The sequence below is a fragment of the Lucilia cuprina genome, chromosome 3, assembly GCF_022045245.1.
Source record: "Lucilia cuprina isolate Lc7/37 chromosome 3, ASM2204524v1, whole genome shotgun sequence".
NCBI classification, from domain to species: domain Eukaryota; kingdom Metazoa; phylum Arthropoda; class Insecta; order Diptera; family Calliphoridae; genus Lucilia; species Lucilia cuprina.
In genome coordinates this window covers 58673357-58697155 of record NC_060951.1, presented here as the reverse complement: position 1 = coordinate 58697155, position 23799 = coordinate 58673357, and the positions used below count along the sequence as shown (strand labels likewise).

The window sequence follows — 23799 nt, the reverse complement described above, 5'->3', positions numbered from 1 at the left end:
TTTTAGGTTTGGTCGGCTTATTCATACAAAATATTGAATTTTCTGCATGAAATATCGATTTTTTAGAAAAATTCGAAGTGATCACAGATTAAGCTTATTTTCTCAAAAAACGTAGTATTTACAAAGTTATAAAGGTTTTTAGGTTTGATCAACTAATTCATACAAAATATTGAATTTTCTGCCTAAAATATCGATTTTTTTATAAAAAGTCGAAGTGATCACCGATTAGACGTTTTAAAGTCAAATGGACTTTTTACAACACTAATAAAATAGTTTTGATTGAAAGTACAAGCGATTATAGATTAAGCATATATTGCCAAAATATCGAGTTAATAATCAGATTTAAAGAATTTGTTTTAATATCGTACCTTTATTTATGGCTTGAATTGCCAATTATTATTTGCAGGAGCCGAGAAAAAAAGCATTGTCGGCAAAATTTTTATTGCCTTAAATTATTCGATATTTTCAATTTAAATATTTTACAAAAATAATATTTAAGCCAAATTTTAAAAACGTTTATCGATTTTAAACAGGTTCAAAGGTCTTATTTAGTTTTACTTATAAAAGCGTTTTTTATTGTTCGATCAGCAGCAGCAGCAGCAGACAGACAAAAATCTTTCAAAAAAGCCGTTTTAAATCACCATCATCATAATATTTCTTGCTCTCATTTAGTAGTGAACACTTTTATTTTCGTGCAGTTTATTAAAATATTAAAGTGCAATGCAAGTATGTGCCGAAGCGTTGGGCAATGCTGATTCTTATTCATTGCGATTTGATATAAAGCCCTAAATTAAGAAAATATTTTTGGCACAAGAGGCCAAAAGGACTAAATAACCAACCAGTTCAATTGTTGTTAAACTTGAGATTTTATTACAAAATACTTTATTTGAAAGTAAAGCAGACAATGAAAAAATTAAGCAGAAATGGAAACAAGACTTAACACAAGATCCAACAAACACCAAAAAACACATCAGGGTACATGTAGAGAATTTAAGTAGAAGATATTAAAAACCCAGTTAGGTAACTAACATTTAACCAGCCAGCAACCAATAACGCAATGATGAAAAAAAAACTCAAAAAAAACTAAACCAAACAACCAAGCATCCAACCATTCAAGCATCCAAAGCAGACACAGACAGCGCAGGACATCAAAGAAATTTTGTGTGGCGCACAAAATTGCATTTGAATGTACGTGCGGTCGATTTTTTATTTCATTTTTTTTTTTTTTGGCTTGTGTGTGTCTTCTTTCCCTTTTGGCTGATTTTGTTTAGGTACAAAATAACAACGGCATTAAACAACAACGACAACATTATCTTCTTCAAAACGAAACATTGAAAGACTGAAAGAGACCAGAGACAAAAAATATCTTAAACAACATCGTCCAGTTTGTAGAACGGAGAATAAACGAACAACAACACTTTTATTTTAAATTGTTAAAGAATTTTGTAAAATTCTTGGAATTTCTCAATGGTTATGAATGGACAGTACAAAATGTTTTTTTGGCGTTTATGTTTTTTTGGTCATCTACTCCTTCTTTTACTGTTTAAATGTATTGTGAGTGTTTTAAGGATTTGGTATAAGGAGGGATAAAAAAAGTACCAAAGATCTGATTTATTTTTAAACTGGTTGCGTGTTGTAATGTTCATGGACGTTACGACTATTTGAAAAGTGTCACATTGTCTATACCGCAAATCCCCCGGGGGCATGTTACCTTGGTGAAGCCTCCACCTTGGTGTTTGAAAATTGGTCAGACCAGAACACCGCATAATCTGGTACTACGGGTGGCCAGTTGCACGCAGAACTATGTTCTGGCTGGTCAGTTGGTTGAGGTTCTTTCAAGATTCACGTAGTGACTGTGATTTAAACCCAAATTTGCGAGAAGAGTAAGTTGCGGTTAAAAGAATGATGTAAGGTAAAATCAATATTTCGGGATAAGTTCGGTGCTGTTGCCAAAACAACAGATACCCCACAGAGAAGTGACTGTGGGACTAAGCGTTGGAAATAAGTAGGTGTTAATTGCATATGGTACGGAATGCATGGGAGGTACGCGGGCCTCACACCACCCGTCTACTTATAATAAATGTGTCGTATGTTTTTCTCTCATGAATGATTCGTATGAACCAGATGTGTGCTGGGTTGTATGATGATGGATGAAATTATACCATTGAATTTTCCTCCCACGTCCAGATATGTTCAGAGTTACACTGTTCATATCAGAATCACCACAGTGTGTCCCTGTAAGTAAGAATAAAGTCCTCGGCTTATTTGATGGATTCGTACTTTGGTCCACCGGTTACGTCTCTGGGTGCTGTTGCCGAATCAAATGGTCAGAGATTAGATAGCTCGACTACTTCAGCAAAGTGTTGCTCATGTACAACAAATATGAATTTATAATCGGACATTGCTGTGGAATATTTTTACTTATTTTTGTCAAAAAAAGAGATTTTCTACATAGGAAAGAAGGGTAAATATGGGCTTATCTTTATAAATTTTAGTAGATGAATTTAAGTCTACTTCAAAGTAATTTATGTAGATTTAATCGTTTTATTAGTAATTATAAGTTAATTTTGACCTTCAAGTCATTTTCTGAAGGAGAGTTTGTATGGGAGGGTCAAATGAGGCCCGATCACTATAAAAATTGTCATTTATTTTTTCTATAAAACTAATTTTTGCTGATCATAACGTAATTATGAGCTTAAAGACCCGATTCAGGGGGTTCGGTTGTATGGGGGCTAGGAGAAATAATGAATCGATTTCAGCCATTTTCAATTTAATCCAATTATCTTGAAAATTGCGACCTGTAGCATGCGCACATGATTTATATGGTCACACGGAGAGACAGACAGACGGACATAGCTAAATCGAATCAGAAAGTGATTCTGAGGCGATTGGTATACTTTAAGTGAGTCTAGTCCCAATATTTTAGGGTGTTACAAACTTCAGCACAAACGCATAATACTCTCCCCACTATAGTAGTGTAGGGTATAAAAATTGCCACCTGAGTTCTTCATTGCAGGATTCAGGGGCGATGGTAGATCGTTTGCAATTTATTTCTGTTTTTGAACTAAATAAATAACTAACTAAGTAACTAACTAACTAACTAACTGACTATTTAACTAACTAACTAACTGCCGACATCCTGCCAATGTTGAGCTCTAAAGGAACACCTCGCATAATTATACCCTACACTAATTTACTGGGGACGGCATATTTGGTTTATACTGATGTATTTTCTTAATCGATTTGGCTATGTTCGTCCGTCTGTCCGTCTATGTAAACCTTGTAATCAAACTACAGGTCGCAATTTTGAAGATAATTCAATGAAATTTGGTACGTGATTTTCTATTGTTCCAGGGACACTTTTAGAAATGGTTAACATCGGTCCATTATTTCACCTAGCACCCATATAAATGTACCCGCCGAATAGGGCTTTTAAGATCATAATTTGATATACTTACTTAAATGTCTAGAATTTTAATCAATAATAAACGGCTTAAGTATGTATGTCTGAGGAAAGGTACAATTCAACTTAAATACTTTATTGTGACAACTAAATCACATTTTATTTTTGTAAAAGGTGAAGGGTATTATATGGTCTGCCACGCCCGACTATAATTTCTTACTTGTTTTTTGCAAGACCCTTTTAAAGTTACTTAAGGTACCAAAATAAGTACCTTTTATTTCTTTTTAGCTCTTTGAATAAAAAGTAAGCCAAAACGATGATCATTATAATGAGGTACTTGTGAAGTTTTAAGACATTTTATATTCTATATTAAGTTGAGCTGTTTTAGCTGGTGTTTTCAACATTGTTGTTGTAGTGATTTTTTTTTTTTTTTTTTTGGGAACCATAAAGATTTTTCATTTGGTTTAAAAATTTAATACTGAAGATGCTTAAAGCATATTATTATAAAGTATTTGTTGTTGCGCTTTTATAAATACTCCAAAAAAAGCCTTTAGTTAGAGTTCGCTTGCTTAAGATCCAGTCTTTTTTTCACAATCATTCCAATGAATTGAACTGTATGGATCTGTGTAATACTGTATATTTTTGTTAAAAAAAAAAAATTATTTTCTTTAGATTTGTTTTTTAATGTTGCTTGGAGAATGTAGATTTATCGATGATTTGGTATGAGTAGGAAAAAAAATATATCCTTGGCTATATTGGCTGCTTGAATGAATATTGTGCAAACATTTTTAATAAATATATACAGTGGCTGTTTTGATTGTTTTGCGCCTCACTACACTCGATGTTTTTTTTTTTTTTTGCTTTTCAATTCGATCATTATAAAACAACGCCATCCATAATCAAAAAATAAGTTTAAATTTAAGACAAAAGAACAACAAGCTGAAAAAATACATAAAAATAAGTGAATAAATGAATGAATGACTGGTTACAGTTTGATTATTGAAATTGGATCCTTGAATGGATCACGCGTAGTTCCATTGAATTTGTTTTTATTTTTTTATTTTTTTTTTGCTAAAAAGGTTTTGTACAAGATTTTGTTGAATTATTTTTAAATGTAGAAAAACAATTACATATTTAGTAGGGTTTTCTTGTGGTCTCTTTTAATAGCTAAATATTTATTTCTATTTGTTTTATTTAAAAAAAATTGAAATTGATTACAAGGCTATATAAAATCCATTACTTTTGTTTCGATTTCTATTAGAATTGCATATAAGACCTGGTTTCTATTAAATTTTATGTTCCGCTTTATTATTTATGTATGTGAATATTGTCACACATTTTTTTACGTACAAAAACAAAAACGATAATTTGCAATTCAAAATTTATTCGTAAATAGATCTAGATTTAGAAAACGAAATAAGTAATACGCACATATAAACAAATTTTCAATAAAAAAAATGCGCAATATTCTAGTTTTAATTGGAACACATACACAATGAAAAATATTTTTGTAAATAAACAATAATGTAAAATTGTTTATTTGTTTTTACTAGAATTATTACATAAATTTGAAGTCGACCTAAATCAACATAACTTTCGTTTTAATTAAGGTATTACGAACTTATTCATTCTGAGGAAGCAGAGCAATAATGCTTTTGTTGGGGTCACCACATAGGATTTTAGTGTTCATACTCACTGTTCCAATATTCCAGATGCCTGCATAGGATTTTAATGCTTAAGTTTTCAAAAATTCAGCACTAATTGCGTAGAACTCTTTAGTACCCCTTTTCCTTAAAAAAAAATACAAAAGCGTTGTCGTTGCCGATTATCCCCCCATTGAACTGATGCGGCTCTTACCATTTCAAGAGCATTCGGTTATGGTTCCCTTATAGGTCAATATCAATGTTTTTCTGTGTTTTTGACTTTTCGATCAAGGATAACCCCTACTTTACCGTGAATGTAAATAATATCGACCTGTCTAAAACATTTTAATAAAGTTAGAGATCCTTGTCTCTTAAAAGTATTACAACATCCTCTGCGTAAGATACCTATGCAAATCCTTCAGGTTTGAAATTCAGTTCCCTTAGTTGAGCGCAGCAGATCGTGTCTACATGATCCTTGGATTTTTTAACAAAAGCCCTTCGTACCACTCCTACCAAAGTATCTTTTTGTCATGATGAATTCGTTACCTATTGATCTACTAGTTCAAGATGTTGATCGTTATTTAGCGGTTAGATTATTGACAATTAGGTTAGGTGGAATAGTAATTAGTCAGACCACTCTACCACATTCAATTGTTTAGGAGAAATCCCAGACAACAAAGAAGCTTTTCATTGTCGATTCAACACCTTTCATTCAATCTGCCGTGATGGATCGTACAAGATCGTATCGGTGTCTCAAAATCGTAAGATGGCGTTAGTGTTAGCTCCTATATAACATGTCCGGGGACGAGAATTTACTTCAAATTCCTGTAGCATACTTCAGGCTGAGTTAGCAGCCATAAAATCGTCAGCAAATTAGCTCAGTTTTGAACGAATATACAGCGACAGTCAAGCCGCCATAAGTGCTATAATTTGTGTTTTATACAACTAACTTGATCGTAGAATGCCGAACTTTCCTTAATCAGATATTGAAGCATTCCATAGTAGAGTTGTACATAGCACACAGATTTTCTCGTCATCCTATCGTTTTCAAGCTGGAAACGCTTGATTCGTTTTAAACTCCATGAGATTGCGCAACAGAGATCTGGTGATCTTTACCTTAGAGTTGTACATAGCACACAGACTTTTTCGACTTTTATCCTACCGTTTTCATGCAGGAAACGCTTGATTCGTTTTAAACTCCACGAGATTGCGCAACACAGATCTGATGATCTTCGCCGTCGTAGGACTCAAAAAGATCACAAAGATCCTTACCGTAGAGTTGTACATAACACACAGACTTTCTCGTCATCCAACCGGTTTCAAGCTGGAAACGCTTGATTCGTTTTAAACTCCATGAGATTGCGCAACACAGATCTGATGATCTTCGCCGTCGTAGGACTCACAAAGATCACAAGACCTACTTCAGTTTCGGGCTCCATGCTACAAGAGAGTAAACTTTCGCAGTAATAACTTCTGCAGGAGCAGTTAAGAAGTAGAGAGTATTACTTGAGCATAGAATAAATCTTCTAGAAGCTAATTTTCTGCACATTCTAACCATTCCCTTTGGGGATAAAATGTGAAAAATAGACCTTATTAATGCGACAAAAGTGGTAAAATTGGATCGAAATGTACCACTATTCTTTTTATATTGTTCAACGAAATGGATACAAGTGTGTCTTTAGTGACGTTATTACCAACATTCTATAAATTGTTTTATATTGTTAAAATCACCTTAAGAAATAAACAATTTTTCAATGTAAAATAAAAGCAATAGATTTTTGGATTTTTTTTAGTTTGATATATATTTTTTTGTTTATTTTTTTTTTTTTTTTGTTTAAGAATTTTAACACTAAATCAAGAATTGTTTGTTAATTTCTTGCATAAAAACAATTCTAGATTAAACGTTGTTGATATCATTTTCATATATAACGAACATTTAGTTTTTAAAAAACTAAAATTTTTCTGTTCTTTTTTTAACAATACAAGTAAGCCGTGTAATATGTTTAGATTAAATTAATTTTTTTCTTTTTGTTGTTGTTTTTTTTAGATATATACATACACATACTTATACAATTAAATATTTAATGTAATAAGTAGATTAATAATATTAATTAATAAAATATAATAATTATATATTTTTGTTGTTGAAAAAAAAAAATACAAGACTTAAAAACATAACTTAATATTACTGCACTTAACAGCCAGTAAATTAAAGTGGGTTTTTGTTATGTAATTATATATTTTTTTTTTAATTTATTTTACAATGTTGTAATTAGATTTTCAGTTTAATACAAAAATAATATGTTTAAAAAAAAATGTTTTAAAAATTAAAATAAAAAATTTAGTTCAAGAAAACTTTTCATAAAAAAAATTTCACATTTCATAACTGGTATGTTTAGGTTTATTATTTAGTTGTTTTTTTTTTTTTGTTTATAAAAAATATATATAAATGCTTGGTTTTTTTCATAGTTTTCTTTTTATACTTTTTATCTATTTCATTAATTTTAGTAGAATTCAAAATAAGGATATTTAGTTTAATTTGTATTACTTGCAAATAAGCGTTTTTATTTTAAGTTTGTTTTTTTTATTATAATTTATTTTTTAATTATAAATGCATTGTCTCATATTACAAAATTTGGTTGCATTTTTTTGTTATTATTTTATGTTGGTGTTATCTATACAAAGTTAATACAACTTCTTGTTATTAAGTTTTTTTATTACCAAATTTTTTTTTTAAGTGTTGTTAGTTGTTTATTGGTTAAAAACGTAAAATATTCGAGAGTTCAAATTTCAAAAGTGTTTATTACAACAGTGCATACAAACTGGGTAGTCGTTTCGAAAACAAATTTTATGAATAAAAATTAAGTTTGCGTAAAAAACGTTTTTGTAGGTGTGTGTGTGTGTGTAAAAAAAGTAGATAAAGGAACCATTTATATAATGGGAATATTCTTATAAATTTAGTTAATATAAAAAATCGTATATTAATTATTACAACAACAAAAATACCACCCAAAAATTGTGTCTTAAAAACTTGATTATTGTAATCAAGTCCCTGGGAGTTTTCAAAAAAAAACTTTGTTAAAAAAATAAGTTCAAATTGTTAAACCCTTTTTTTAATAACCAAACTTGATAATAAAATTTTATTAAAATAAATTACGAATAACTTTTTAAGAATTTTTTAAACTATTTCTATTTCTTAACTAAAATTAAAAACCTTTTGCAAAGGACTTCTTTTTTCTATTTCTGTAAAAATTATTATCAAAAAGAAAGGTCTATATTCCTGAATATAAAATCGCTAATATAAATTTAGTAAAGAATTTTCCCTATTTGTAGTTTAGGATTTTCAAAACAGCCTTTAGTAAGTTCAAGTTTGGTTTTAGTTTTTCGAAATTCAAAAAAACACAAACTATTTTGTGAAAATTGTTTAAATTTTCAAAAATATGTTTTATTTACTTTTTTTTTCAATAAAAAACTCGATAATAAAATTTGTTTAAAAGATTTTAATTATAAATATTTCAGAGATTTTAGACATGTTTAAATTTTTGTTGAGTTGGCTCTTGTTTTTGAATTATGACCAGCTGATGTTTAATAAATTAAAAAAAAAATTTGTTTGTATTTCAAAGGTTTTTAACACTCAACACAATGTTGTTATTGGATAATTGATATTAGATTTTTTTGTAACCAGTTTAAGGTTTCCAAAACTCTTAATGTTTCATTCGAGTTGGCTTTTGTTTGTCAAAAATATAAAAATTTTTGAAAATTTCAAAAATATTTTTTTTTTTTTTTAATTTTACTAGAATGAAAATCTTGATATCGAAATTTGTATAAAAGTTTATTATAATAATTGTTTTGAACATTCCAAATATGTTAATATTTTTGTCGAGTTGGATTTTGTTTTTAAAATATAACCTGTTGTAATTTTAAAATTGAAGGATTTCGAACCAATTTTTAAAGCTTTTTATCTCTCACTACAATGTTGATAATGAAATTTCAATATGGGATATATATTTTATAACGTTCCAAGTTTTCAAAACTGTTATTAGTTAGTTCGAATTGGTTTTTGTTTGTCAAAAAATAACAAAAAACAAAATTATGAAAATTTTTCAAATTTCTAAAATATTTTTTCAACACTTTTTCTTGAATAAAATCGATAATGAAATTTGTATAAAAGTTTATTAAAATAATTGTTGAGGAGTTTTTAAATATGTTAATATTTTTGTCGAGTTGGATTTTGTTTCGGAAATATAACCTGGTGTAATTTTAAAATTGAAGAATTTTAAACCAATTTTTAAAAGTTTTTATCTCTCAATACAATGTTGATAATGAAATTTCAATATTGGATATATATTTTATAACGTTCCAAGTTTTCAAAACTGTTATTAGTTAGTTCGAGTTGGTTTTTGTTTATCAAAAAATTCCAAAAAACAAAATTATGAAATTTTTTCAAATTTCTAAAATATTTTTTCAACACTTTTTCTTGAATAAAATCGATAATGAAATTTGTATAAAAGTTTATTAAAATAATTGTTGAGGAGTTTTTAAATATGTTAATATTTTTGTCGAGTTGCCTTTTGTTTGGATAATACGACCAGGTGAACTTTTATAATTGATGAAATTTGTACCAGTTTTAAAACCCTTTTAACTTTCAAAACAATGTTGATAATGAAAATTTGATATTGAATATATGTTTTATAACGTTCAAGGTTTTCAAAACTGTTATTAGTTAGTTCGAGTTGGTTTTTGTTTGTCAAAAATATTAAAAAATTTTATTATGAAAAATTTCTAAAATATTTTTTTTTTTATTTTTTTCCGAAAAAAAAACTCGATAATGAAATTTGTTTAAACGTTTATTATAATAATAGTTTTGGAGATTTTAAATATGTTAATATTTTTGTCGAGTTGCCTTTTGTTTGGAAAATATAACCTGGTGAAATTTTATAATTGAAAAAAATTTTGATCACTTTTCAAAGACTTTTTTCATTCTATACTATATTGATAATAAACTTTTAAAACTAGATTCGTACTGCAACATATATACTATTTTCAAAACTGTGATTATTTTATTCGATTTGGCTTTAGTTCGTCTAAAAACTGCCAAAAAATAAATTTTGTAAAAAATTTCGAAATTTTCAAAAATATTTCTTTGAAGATTTTTTCCATTAAGAACTAGATAATGAAATTCCCATTAAATGTTTATTTTATAATAGTTTTGTAAATTTTAAATATATTCCCATATCTGTCGAGTTGACTTTTTTATTTAATCATTTTCTAAAAATATTTTATAGAAGAAAAATGTTTGTTTTTCAACAAAAGTTTTAGATATTTTACAAAAATTTTTTTAAAATTTTTAATTTTGTTGTTGTTTTAATTAACTTTTAGCAAATAAACAATATTTTTACATAAAATTCATATAAAAATTAACATTTTTTTGTTTACAACATTTGTATGACTGTTATAAATAATTTAATTTTTTTTTAATATGTAATAAATTATTGACAGTTTCTTTGTTTGTTTTTATGTTCTTTAAATAAAATGAGGTAAATTATTGTTGTGTGTATGTGTGTTTGTTGTTGTGTTAGTATTTAACATTTTAAGTATCTTTGGTTCACTGCTTTAAGTAGAATAAATTTGTGTGGTATTTAACTTTTCTTGTTGAGCTTAACTCTCAAATATTTTACATTTTTTTTTAGTTTTTCTTGATTTATAAAATTAAATTATTTAGTTTTTTGTTTTATTTTGTTTGTTTATAAACAAGCGTATCTAAATGCCTTCCCCTACCATTTTCAAGAAAACATTTTCTTTAAATTTTCATTTCATGTTTTTAGGCATTAAGGTATTTTTTTTTTACAAAAAAAAATCTTTAAAAAGATTTTTGTTTTAATAATGATCACATAGTTTTTATTTAAAAAAATGGTTTATGTTTTTTTATTATTATTATTTAAAAAGGGTTTTTAAATATTCCCTGCCATTTACAATTTTTTTTCTTAGTTTTTTTTTTTATTTTTTTTCTAAATTTAGTTGTTGTTTTAGTTTTCAAGTTTTGTATTAAACTTATAAAGTTATATTTATATATAAAAAAATTGATTCCTTTAAGAAGTGTTCTTAAGAATTAACAACCAATTTCTAGAGATTTTGGTAACTTAGGCGAGGTTTAAAAGTTCCATATATTTAACGTTTTAAACTTTTAGAGTGTGTGTGTATGTTGGTATGGTTTATGTAAAATATTTAGAAAAAAATTTAATTCATTTAGTAAAGTTTTTATAAAAAAGCTTAAAATTTCTTTTTTTTTAATTTAATTCTTGTTTTTACAATTTTTTGTTGTGTTTTTCAGTCTATAATTACTTCTGGTTAAAAAAAAAAAAAACATGCAGCCATAAAGTTCTAAACTTGTTGAATTTTAGAATTGATTTTTTAAGCTGTTCTTAATAATAATTACTTTTTTATTTTATTTTTTTTTTATATATAATTTAAAACTAATTCTATATACAAAATTATTTTTTTTAAATAATTTTTATGAAAAAAAAAAACAGAGGTATATTTATAATAAATGTGACATTTTACAGCCTACTTAAAGAAGAAAAACCGAAATATTTAATTAATTTATTAAATGGTGCTTTTTAAGAAAATTTTTTCAAAAAAAAAAAAAAAATATACAAAATTATTAACATGCTTAACATGTTGCTTAAGGAGAAAATAAAATATAAAATATAATTAAAGGAGAAAAAAATACTAATTTATTTAGTACTGTTAAAAAAACTAACAAAAAATAAATCCATTAATTAAAAAAAAAAATTCAATATTTTAAAAAAAGCAAATAAAACAAAAAATAAAATACAATTCAGTAGAGTTTTTGTAAATGTTTATACAAAATAAAAAAAATAAAACAGCACCAAAAAAAAAAAAGAAGTTTCAAAATAAAATTATATAAAAACAAATTAAATTTTGTTTTAAAATTTTTATAAAATAAAAAGTTTTTTGTTTTTAATTAAAGCAATTTTTTCTTTTAAAATTAACAATTAAATCAAATTCAACATTTAATAGAGAAAAAAATTAGAAAACATAAACAGTTAAAATTTTTACTTCTTTTCTAAAATAATAATTCGTTTTTCTTACTTTTTTTCTTTCATTATTTCTTTAACTGGAAAAGTTATTCATAAAAAGATAAACTAAAACTATTAATAAAAAACTAGTTAATTAATAAAAAATAATAATAGATTATTAATAATAATTAAAAAAAAAAACTTATTAAAAAACTACGACTTAGAATTTTATATCCTGCACCTCTTTTTGGGCATTGGCTTGCATTTTACAGGTTTGTGTTAGATTTGGTAGTAAATTATTTGCATTTAAACTACCCGCCGCACTGACGATATCCAAATGATGTTGATTATGATGATGATGTTGATGTTGTTGCACTGATGTTGGGCCGGAATGATGATGCTGATGATGATTGTGATATGCATAATGAAGATATTGAGGATTATTTTGTATAAACTGAGATTGAGCTGTTGTTAATGTTGTTGAGGAGGTGTTGTTGCTGCTAATATTATTATTGTTATTAATATTGTTATTATTTAAGGAATTATTATGCTGTATTTCTACGCTACCCAAATAGGGTTGCAAATTACGACTGTGTTCTTCAAAGATGGTTTCCATTTTCATCATACAGTCATGGAGGTAATCCTGTGAAAGAAAAGAATTTGAAAACATTTTAAATAACTGCTTACAAGTATTTAAAATACATATTAATAAATTTTGTTGCTTCTGAAAAGAACTCAGATTGTGTTATACCAGATTATGATTACTATTTCTATGGAAAAGATACTCTCTGATTAACCTTCTCATCAAGCACTCTCTGGCCATCTTCATCTGTGCCAGAGAGTGTTTGAGGAGAAAGTTAAGGGGTCTGAGAATTTATATAATATCAGACACCCAAGCAGCAATCATTGCCTTACTTTCGTATGAAGTTAGGTCGGGTATTGTGATGAAGTGTGTGTCCTCATTGAACGAACTTGGTAGACACAACAAACTATCAATGTGTTGGGAACCCGGTCATCAGGGTCATTCTGGAAACCAACGGGCGGATTGCCTAGCAAATAGAGGCACTTATCGCCCACTTATCGGCCCTGAACCATTCTTTGGTATTCCACAAGGTTAGGTCTGACAAAAATGAGTATCGTGGGTCGAATCGGAATTTGCTCGAGGAACTTAGATTGTAAATGTTGTTGTAAAAGATTTTCTCAACCACTTTTTCTATAAAAAAACTAAGTAATTGACAAAGTTTTATATTGTAACTACTTTTTCTACTTAAGTTTTGACTACCTTTTCCATAAAAAAAGTACTAAGATTTTCGTCCGTCTATATGTTCATCTAAACCTTGTGCCAATTCTTTGCAATTTTCAAGATAATTTTATGAAATTTGTCACATACTCTTCTTTATGGTTCAAAACGGTCAATTGTTTCACCTCTTGAATAGGAAGTTAGACTCCTCCGTTATCAAAGTATGTACAACAAAAAAATAATAAAAAGTTATCAAAGTGACAACGCTATGTTGTCAAACAAAATATTGCATTGTCGAAATGTCCACGATTCATTTTCGAAATTACAACGATACTTTGCCAAAATGACAGCAATGCATTGTTAAAATGACAACGATGCTTTTTCAAAACCAAAATGACAGCAATGCATTGTTAAAATGACAACGATGCTTTTTCAAAATTACAACAGTAGTTGTCAATACGATAACTGGGTGTTATAAAAAATGTATACACATCCGTAGCCTAAATATTAACCAAAGCGATAAGCTTACTTTTGACCATAGATTTAATCAAATTCGGAACTTTTCTACTGATATTTTCCCTCTATGTACATTTCCTTTCAAAAAACAACTACTCAAATGATTCATATTTGTCTCATGAGAAATCTAAACCTAGACTCTTGATTCTAATAAAATAATTCGCTTTAACTATAAACATTACTTTTTATTATCCATTTGACCCTGTGAGAAATCCTCCAAACACAAACGAATTTTTAAGCCACGACAAAATTTCGCACAACAAATCAAAACATAAAATTATCAATTCACTTCCACTAACAAATACAACTATTCTTGGACAGCAGTTCATTTGAAAAGCAGTTATAAATAAAATATTTTCACACATTCATTAACAATTTTTCTTTTTCAACAAACCCTCCTATTCGTTAGAAAGCAACAACTCTTACAAAGTAATAACAAAAAAAAAAAACTAAAAAAAGTACAAATAATTAAACTTGAACTTCTTTATTATTATGAAATTTATTGAAATGCTAAAAAGAAAGAATGACAGACAGACAGACAGACAGCAAGACAAGGGAATAAATTTTGTTATTAAATAACAAATACACATACATACATATTTGAATTGAAAGTAGACAGAGCAGGGCTGCGTTTGCAACAAATGATGACCTCGACATTAATTAATTTGCAAATTAACACTGTCATTAAAATTAATTAAATGCGACAACACAATATATGTATTTTTATTCTACTACTTTTTGTTTAACTTTCAATAACTAAAGTATAAAATGCAAATACAAAAAAAAACATATTTTACATACTAATTCAATATTAATACAACAAATACAACTATACTATATATTGTTGTATATTTTTTAAATAACACCAACAAATACACATAATTTTTATCCTGGGAACATGCAAGAATTTCATTTCAAGTTTTTGTATGTGAAACAAAAAAATCTAAAGCAATAAAAAAAGTTCGTATTGATTGGCTTTTAAAATGTTGTTTTAGTTATTTATGTTTTTTTTAGCGGTTGTTTTTGTTAGATTGTTTTTATATTGTTTTCTTACCTGTTCTACACTGGTTAGATCTGTAAGAAGATTAAGTAAATAACGCAAATTTTGACCCGTACGTAAATGCCAATTTAAACCACTTAAGGCAGCAGCTATCGATGATGCCGCTATAGTACTGGCTGAATACATTGAAAAATGATGCTCTGTGTTAAAGAAAAAAGGAAAAATGTGTTATAAATTAATAAAAAAATTTTAAATATTTTCTTATTATTAAGTTTTAGTATTTAGGCAATTAAGACAAATTAAGCTTAAAAGGAGAAATTATTTATTAAACTTAGATTGTGAGGTTATATTTTTTTATAAAAAAGTATCTTTAGAAAAAAGTACACAAATTCTGAACGAATTTCCTAACAAATAAAACAAAATTATTTTCCTTTAAAAGTACTTTTAAAGAAGAACTACACAGAGGAAATAACTCGGTAGAAAAGTACCGAAATTGATCAAGAGTATGCCAAAAGTATACCATGTTTGTTAACATTTAAACAACGAATGTGTTACAATTTCAATAACATCCAGTTATCATTTTGACAACTACCATTATAGTTTTAACAATCCATCGTTTTCGTTGCAATTACTACATTGTTGTCATTTCGGCAATGCATCGTTGTTAATTGGACAATAAATCATTGTAATTTCTAAAACAAATCGTTGTTATCCCAACAAAGTAATCGTTGTCATTATGTTTAACAACATAGCGTTGTCATTTTGATAACACATTATTAATTTTTGTTAATTTGATTACGTCGCGTTTTTTTATATTTTTGTTGTTAATTTAACAACTATCCGTATACAATTTGACAAAGGTTATCAAATCATAAACATTTTGGTGTCAATTGGGTACCAAGCGTTTTTAATTTTAAAAGTCTTTTTCACCTCTATGAACTCTGGTTCCTACAAGTGCTAAGATTTCAATAAATTTTTTCTAAGATGAAATATATCAGATTTATTCCAATATTTTTATTGAAAAAGTACTCAATACTCAAGAATAACTGCTCAGATTTGCACATGTTTTTCTTAAGAAAAAGTACTAATATTTCGATATATTTTTTTAATAGAAAGTATTCAGATTCTGACAAATTTTCCTAAAGAAAAAGTGCTCAGTTTCTGACCATTTTTTTCCTAACTAACTTTTCTAATTTCTGAAGATTTTCTCAAAAAATACTGCTCACTATTTCGACATCATATTCCGGCATAAGTTTTCTAATAAAAATGTTCTTATTTTCTAAAAATTTTTTCTAAAAATGTACTCAGAAAAAGTCCTTAGATTCAGAAAAACTTTTCTACAGTAAAATACCTACATTCAATAGAAATGGTCAGGGTCCTAAAATGAATTTCTAAAGATTTTGTGCTAATATAAAAGTATTTAAATTTCCTTTAAGGAAAGGAAAAAAGTACTTATATTCTAACAAATTTCCTTAAAGGAAAGTACTTAGAATCTACTAAATTTTTCTACTTTGGTACTTAGATTCTATCCAAATTTCTTATAAGAACAATATTCAGATTATGGTATTTTTTTACATTAAGTACTAAAGTTCAGATCAATTTTCCTATTGGAAAAGTACCCCGATTGAAATAATTTTTTAGTGGGAAAATTACTCAAATTTTGACAAAGTTTCCAACAAGAAAAGTGCTTAGGTATAAACAAAATTTCCTATAGGAAAAGTACTCTAATTCTGAGCAATTTTCTTACTAGAAAAGTTTTTAGATTTTTCTTATAGGAAAAATACACTAATTTTCCTAATGGAAAAGTAACCTCATTTTAATAAAATTTTAGTAGGAAAAGGACTCAGATTATAAGCAATTTTCCCACAAGAAATGTACCGAAATTTAAACGAATTTCCTATAGGAAAAGTATTTAAATTTTAAATATTGCTCCTAAAAGAAAATACTTTTATTTTCTGAGAAAAAAATTGGAAATTTTAAAAAGTTTTGTCATTTCAGTTATAAAATCTTTAAACAAAAAAAAACCGACTCTAGATATTGATATTGATATTGATGTTTTTAACAAAGTTTACATAATTGCATGATTTCAAAAAACAAGAATTAGGTTTTCTGAAGTGTTGTAATCATTGTAACAAATTATCACTTAAAATTTTGTTCCCTTAAAATCAAAGAGATCATTCTTACTTCATATAACTGGTAGCAAATTAGAGCCTCAAGAAAATTATTTAATTACAGTTAGTTATTAAGACAGCAAGAAAATCAGAACATGTTAATTTCTTTGGCAAATTATTGAAGCTTAAAAGTCTCAAATTTCAAATGCATAAAATATAAATTAATGAAAATGAAAAAAAAAAACCAGAGCACAAGAACTAATTCATAAAAACAGCACCCTCATTATGAATTAAAAAATATGACAATAAACTAAATAAAAAATTAAGCAAAAGGACACCTATTTAAAAAAACAGTGATATCTGAGAACAACAAGTAGTAGAATCAAAGTTGAAAAAAAAAATAAATTTTTCAATTCACTAACTTGAAATAAAAAAAAAATAAAAAAACACCGCTTAGATTTTAGTATTCAAAGGAGTTTTGTTGTGTCTTGTGCTTTTTTGTTTTTGTGTGTGTATTTTTTTTAATTTATGGCGTTGAAAGGCATAAATTTGTACAATTTACGTCTTAATTGAGAAACTTCAAATGAAACCTTTAAAATCACTTCAGTTTATTTTTTCACTCTGATATTTTTCCTTTTTTTTTTTTTTTGAAATGGAACTTAATCGTTGCATTTCATTTCAATGTTTCGGTGTTGTTTTTTGTTTTATATGTATTTTCTTTAAAGGCTCTATAAAACAACAAAGAAAGACTCTTTACAAGAGGCAGGCCACTATCTACAAAGCAATTCCTTCAACTCATTCCATAACGCATTTTTGTCTCCTTTCTGTTGTAGTTTGCAACAACGTAAAAGTAATTTACATAAAGTTGAACTTAATAATATTTTGTATCGTAACGATGCGTCGACATGGTTAAAGGAAAAAAAAAATATTTCAGAGCAAAACTAAAGAAAAAAAATATTATAAGAAGCCCTTTTTAGGTGGCGCAAAAGGAATCCGGTTTTAAACTTTGGTATGTGCGTACCTTTTGAAAAAAAACTACAACAAAATGTAAAAATACTATATATAAATAAAGAAAATATATATATTTTTTAAGAAAAATTGAGATTGTTGTTGTTGGTGGTGTTGGTGTCTCAGCATGATCTTCCAAATAAATAAATTTCCAATGAAATTTTAGATATTTTTGTTGAATCTCAACAAAAACGTATTCATATACACACGCATACACTTAGAGTTTTATTTCAGAGTTCATTGAAGACCGCTAATGATGGTTGGAGCTTAGTAAAGGCCAAAAAAAAGGAGGTGGTGGTAAAGGAGGGCATTTTGTTGTTATTGTATAGTGGTATGAAAGATATGAAGGAGATTTTTTAATAGCATTGTTAATAATGTTAAATAATTCATTGTCGACCACCGCAATGTTTGTTGTATGGTGTAAGACAACTAAACTACAGCAACAATAATAACAACAAAAGTCCTTAGCAAATAAATCTGCAAAAAAAGCATATGTAAACCCAGCAAACATTTTAATTAGTTTTCATTCTAACAACAAGAGACAACAAAATTCCGCTATAGAAAAAGTACTCAAATTTTACTAATTTTCTTATAAAAAAGTACTGAGATTCTGATAACGTTTTTATAGAAAAAAATCTTTAGATTCTGACAACTTTTCCTTTAGAAACAATTTTCAGATTCTGACTGCTTCTGGTATAAGGAGTGAGATCGAAAAATTCTTAACACACGTTTTTCATTACATTTTTCAACCAAAGTATTATTTGATTTTTTTTTTGATCAAGTTACCTTTGAAAAACATGTCAGTTATTATGTGTAATGTCAATTATATTAATTTTTTTGTTAAACTGATTAAAATGAATGACCAGAAAAAAGTGCGTACTGAAATTATTAAATATTTTCAACTAAACCCAACTTGGTCTTACAAAAAGTTGGCCAAGCATACAAAGGTCTGACGTCAAACTGTTTCCAATGTTATTAAACAGTACCGGGAGAACTTGTCAGTTGATAGAAAACCTGGTTCAGGTAGAAGGAATGGTCCACATGATGTTTCTAAAGCCAAAAAAATAGAACGCACTTTCAAAAGAGCTCCCAACACATCCAGTAGGAAAGCAGCTCAGTTAGCTCAGTGCTCGGACTATTTGGTACGAAAAGTTGAAGCTAATGCAGGTTTAAAAACATACAAGGCTCAAAAAGTTCCTGACAGGAACGCTGCTAAAAATTTAGAGGCCAAAAACAGAGCACGAAAATTGAAGTCAAGTTTTATAAAAAAAATATTCTTGCTGCATAATGGATGACGAAACGTATGTTCTGGCAGATTTTTCGCAACTTCCAGGTCAAAAGTTTTATGTTGCTGATGCTCGAGGGAATGTTGAAGAAAAGTTTAGGACCCAAAAGCAGACAAAATTTCCCAGAAAGTTCTTGGTATGGCAAGCAATATGCAGTTGCGGCAAAAGAAGCCAATCATTTGTTACAACGGGCTCTATAAATACCGAAATTTACATCAAGGAATGTTTACAAAAAAGGCTGCTTCCATTCATAAGACTTCATAATGTGTCCACTTATTTTTGGCCTGACTTGGCATCCTGTCACTATGGTAAACAAGCCCTTGAGTGGTACAAGAACAATAATGTGGTATTTGTACCAAGAGAGGCAAATCCTCCAAACTGCCCGGAGCTAAGGCCAGTGGAGAGATATTAGGCTCTTGTTAAAAGAGAATTGAAGAGTACAAAAAAGGTGTCCAAAAGTGTGGTAGATTTTAAACGGAGATGGACTACATGTTCGAGCAAAGTGACAGAAAGCGCTATAAAAACGTTAATGGAAGGGTTTCCGAAAAGGGTTCAAAATTTCATCACTAGTGATTAAAACTATAAAAATATTTTTTTTTGTAAATTGTAATAATAATTTGAATCAAATAAAAAAAAACAATAAAGCTGTAAGTTTAGTGGTTTCTTTTTTATAAACATATATGTATGTTAAGAATTTTTCGATCTCACTCCTTAGAAAGAAATTATCAGATTCTGACGACTTTTTTACAGAAAAAATACTGAGTCTGTAACTACTTTATTTATCCATAAAGTATTCATATTCTTACTACTTTTCTGACAGTTTTCTTATTTTTTTTTCTGAGTACTTTTCTTATAGAAAAAGTACTCGGATTTTGACTACTTTTTCTACAGAAAATGTACCTAGATTCTGACAAATTTTCCTATGTAAGAGTAATTAGATTCTGACTACTTTTTTAGAGAAAAATTACTAAGTTTTTGACTATTTTTCCTACGGAAAATGAACTCAGATTTTGACAACAAATTCTTAGATTTATGTCTACCTTTCTTAAAGAAAAAAGTAGTCAGATTGTGATAATTTTTCTTATGGAAATAGTACTCAGATTTTGACTCGGATAGACTTTGCTCAAATAGACATAAATCTGAGAATTTTTACCCTAGGGAAAGTTGTCACAACCTGAGTACTTCTATGGAAAAAGTACTCAGATTCTGACAACTTTCCCTAAGGTAAAGATACTCAGAAATATGTCTACTTTATAACGGAAAAAGTACTTAAATTGTGACTACTTTTCTAATGGAAAAAAGTACTTTGATTGTAAATACTTTTTCAATGTGACTAGTTTTCTTACAAAGGAAATGCTCAGTCTCTGACTCAGGTTCTCTCAACATTATCTTTAGAGATATACACAGATCAGGGCGAATTTAACCGCTAAAAACTTATAACTTATAAGAAAACCTTCCTAATTTAAAACTAATAAAAGAGATTTCCATTATATATGTTTGCTTGGTCATTTACTTCCCAACAAAGTTACGATTATTTTTATGGTTTTCTCAATTCTCTACAAACCAAAAACCAAAAAATATATAAAAGAAGCGGTTAGTTTTGTTACAAACCCGCAACAAAAAAAATTAAAAAGGAGACAAATAAACCAAATATTAAAAGAGCAACTACCACAGCAAACAAAAAAAACTTAATAAACGACCAAACATTTAACAACAGACTAAAATATCTTTAAGCATTTTCAAAAAAAAAATAAAAAAATCAAAGTGAGAAAAAAATGTTGGCAGACTAAAAGGAATTTTTGGATAATTGCTTTACATACATACGACTAAATAAATGTACGTTAGGCCTGAGTCTGAGCCACCGCCGCCATGCCATACCCTTTTTACTTCTCCTTTTTCATCATCGTCATCATTATAAATTCTTACGCATTTTTTTATTTTTTTTTTGTATTTAATTTTATTTTTACACAGTGATCTCTTAATGTGACTCGGTGGTGTGTACTTTGAGGAGATTTGCCCAAAAAGTAAAGTAGAAAACTCATCTCATAAGAAGAGGAGATTTTGAATGTGTGTAAAAGAAAAGGATTGCATTGGGCTTCAAGATATTCTTTTCTTAAAAAATTACACTTGAAATAAACAAGTTTCTTTTTTCTCCTTTATTAACCCTTAAATGGGTTAAGGGGGTTCGATGACATTTCAAACAGGTGAAAATATGGAATATGAGGTCTTTAAAATAGCTAAAAGGACTTGGTAAAAAAAGCCATTAAATTTTCTATAGTCTGGACCCTGTAAAAGAAGAGTTAAGTAAGTTGGGAAAAGTAATGATAGTTTGATGAAAGGAATGAATATTGCAAAATTTTCTTTAAAAGAAGGAAGAAATGTTACCACTTTCCTTATTGAAATCATGTTAATTATGATCATTTAAGGATAGTTTAACTATTTGTCATTTAAAGGTTAAACAAAATCTGCAGGTTTTAACGATTTTTTTTTTTGAAACAAACACTTCATGATAAAAGCAAACAAACACTTAATTCATGACATGTTTGAGTATGTATCATGTACATTTGTGTCTTTCATTTTTTATAATTTTATATTTCTGTTTTTTTATTTTGCGTCTCTTGGCGTTTTTTCCTTTCACATATTTTTCCCACGACACTTTTTTTTTTGTTAAATATAAAAAAGGATATAGATCGTGATAATGTCGAGACTCTCATACAAAGTACTTTTTCATTTCTTAATTTTTTTGTTTTTTTTTTAAATTATAAAAAATAAAGAAGAAAAAATTGTCATGACAAACATAAATGAAAAGATTTTTAACTGTAAAACGAAAAAAAAAATCTTCAGCTATTTTAATTTTCGAGAAAAGCAAACTATATAATTTTTTTCATTTTCTACAGACGAATGGAGCAATGAGTAGTCGAGTATGTATGATTTTTATGCTGATGCTAATTAAAATAGTGTATGGAATGGTTATGTGTAATACAATCTGTGTGGCTGTGGATGGTGTTGATGTATGTAAGTGTGCAACACAATGGACGAATGGATATGCAACATGTAACAAACAATTCAAGCATTCAACTGCCAGCAACAAACAACAAACGGCCCACACGAAGAAGACGCCAGCCAGACATAACAAACCATCACACCATCATAATCATCATCAACAACATCTATAGCAACCAGCAACCAACTACATACTGGCTGGATGACTGCCACAGTAGAATAATGTTGTAATTGTAGTCGTATGCAGCAGTCATCATAAAAGCCTTCGACGAATTTTATGTGCGATAAATTGCTACACATACAAAAGAATTAAATATTATTATTTTTTTTTTCTATAATTTAATAACCTTTGGTTAACCCTCTCATGGATTTCATAGTTTCTTCTAATCCGAGCCTAGATCATCATCTATATTGCAAACAACCAACACATACATAAAATATCTTTATGTCTAAGTATGTATGTATATATTTCGTGATAGTTTTATGCTCATGTGTCTTGTATATGGTAACCGCCTGTTTCCGGTGGCGAAATCGTCATAAAATAACACTTACAGTTAAACGTATGTACGCAATTATGCATTTAATATTGAATGAGAATTTGTTGCACATTTCTTTTTGTATTTTGCATCAAGAAAATAACTTCACACGTTCAAATAGAGTTCAATTAAATCAACAATATTCTTAAATAAATTTTGATCTTTTTTCAAGTTCTTTTAAACATTTTATATGCATAAAGGGTTGTTGTTTCTTTTCATTATAAAATCATGCATTTAACAGATGTTTAACGTATTTCTTAACATTTCTTTTGCAATTTCGAATGTTAGTTATAGTAACAATACATTTCATTGTGTATTAGCATTTTATTGAATGATTATAAGGTGTCATTATAATGAGATATTATAAGGGTCCACCCTTTTAAATGTCAGGAAGTGAAAAGGTTTCTTTATTCATTTAATGAGGGTTTCAATATCAATGTTCTAAATTGCATGGGAGTAGAGTAGTCTGTTTGTTGGAATCTAACTATTTTTTCCAAAAAATGTACTAAATACATATTTCAGTATTCAGGGATCCTTAGTCAAAATCTAAGTTTTTTCATCAAGAAAAATAGTCAGAATGTAAATTTCATAGAAACAGTGTACATTATTTATAAGATAAGTCAGAAAAGTTGTCACAATCTGGATAAGTTTTCTATAGGAAAAGTTTGTCAGAATCATTTTTATAGGAAAAGTTGTCAGAATCTGAGTACTTTTTTATAGGAAAAGTGTCAGAATCTGAGTATTTTTTACAGGAAATGTGTCAGAATCTGAGTACTTTTTCTATAGGAAAAGTTGTCAGAATCTGAGTACTTTTTCAATAGGAAAAGTTGTCAGAATCTGAGTACTTTTTCTATAGGAAAAGTTGTCAGAATCTGAGTACTTTTTCTATAGGAAAAGTTGTCAGTATCTGAGTACTTTTTCTATAGGAAAAGTTGTCAGAATCTGAGTACTTTTTCTATAGGAAAAGTTGTCAGAATCTGAGTACTTTTTCTATAGGAAAAGTTGTCAGAATC

General features: G+C 27.9%; 1 protein-coding gene across 1 annotated transcript; it reads right to left on the bottom strand.

Annotated features, from left to right (window-relative positions):
• Positions 1–12155: 12155 nt before the first annotated feature.
• On the bottom strand, positions 12156–15041 carry LOC111677893 (dendritic arbor reduction protein 1). Its single transcript, XM_023439099.2, has 2 exons — positions 14897–15041; positions 12156–12729 (listed from the first exon to the last, which is right to left on the bottom strand). The coding sequence occupies exons 1-2, from the start codon at positions 15026–15028 to the stop codon at positions 12307–12309; spliced, it is 555 nt and encodes a 184-aa protein (XP_023294867.2). The 5' UTR covers positions 15029–15041; the 3' UTR covers positions 12156–12306.
• Positions 15042–23799: the final 8758 nt, after the last annotated feature.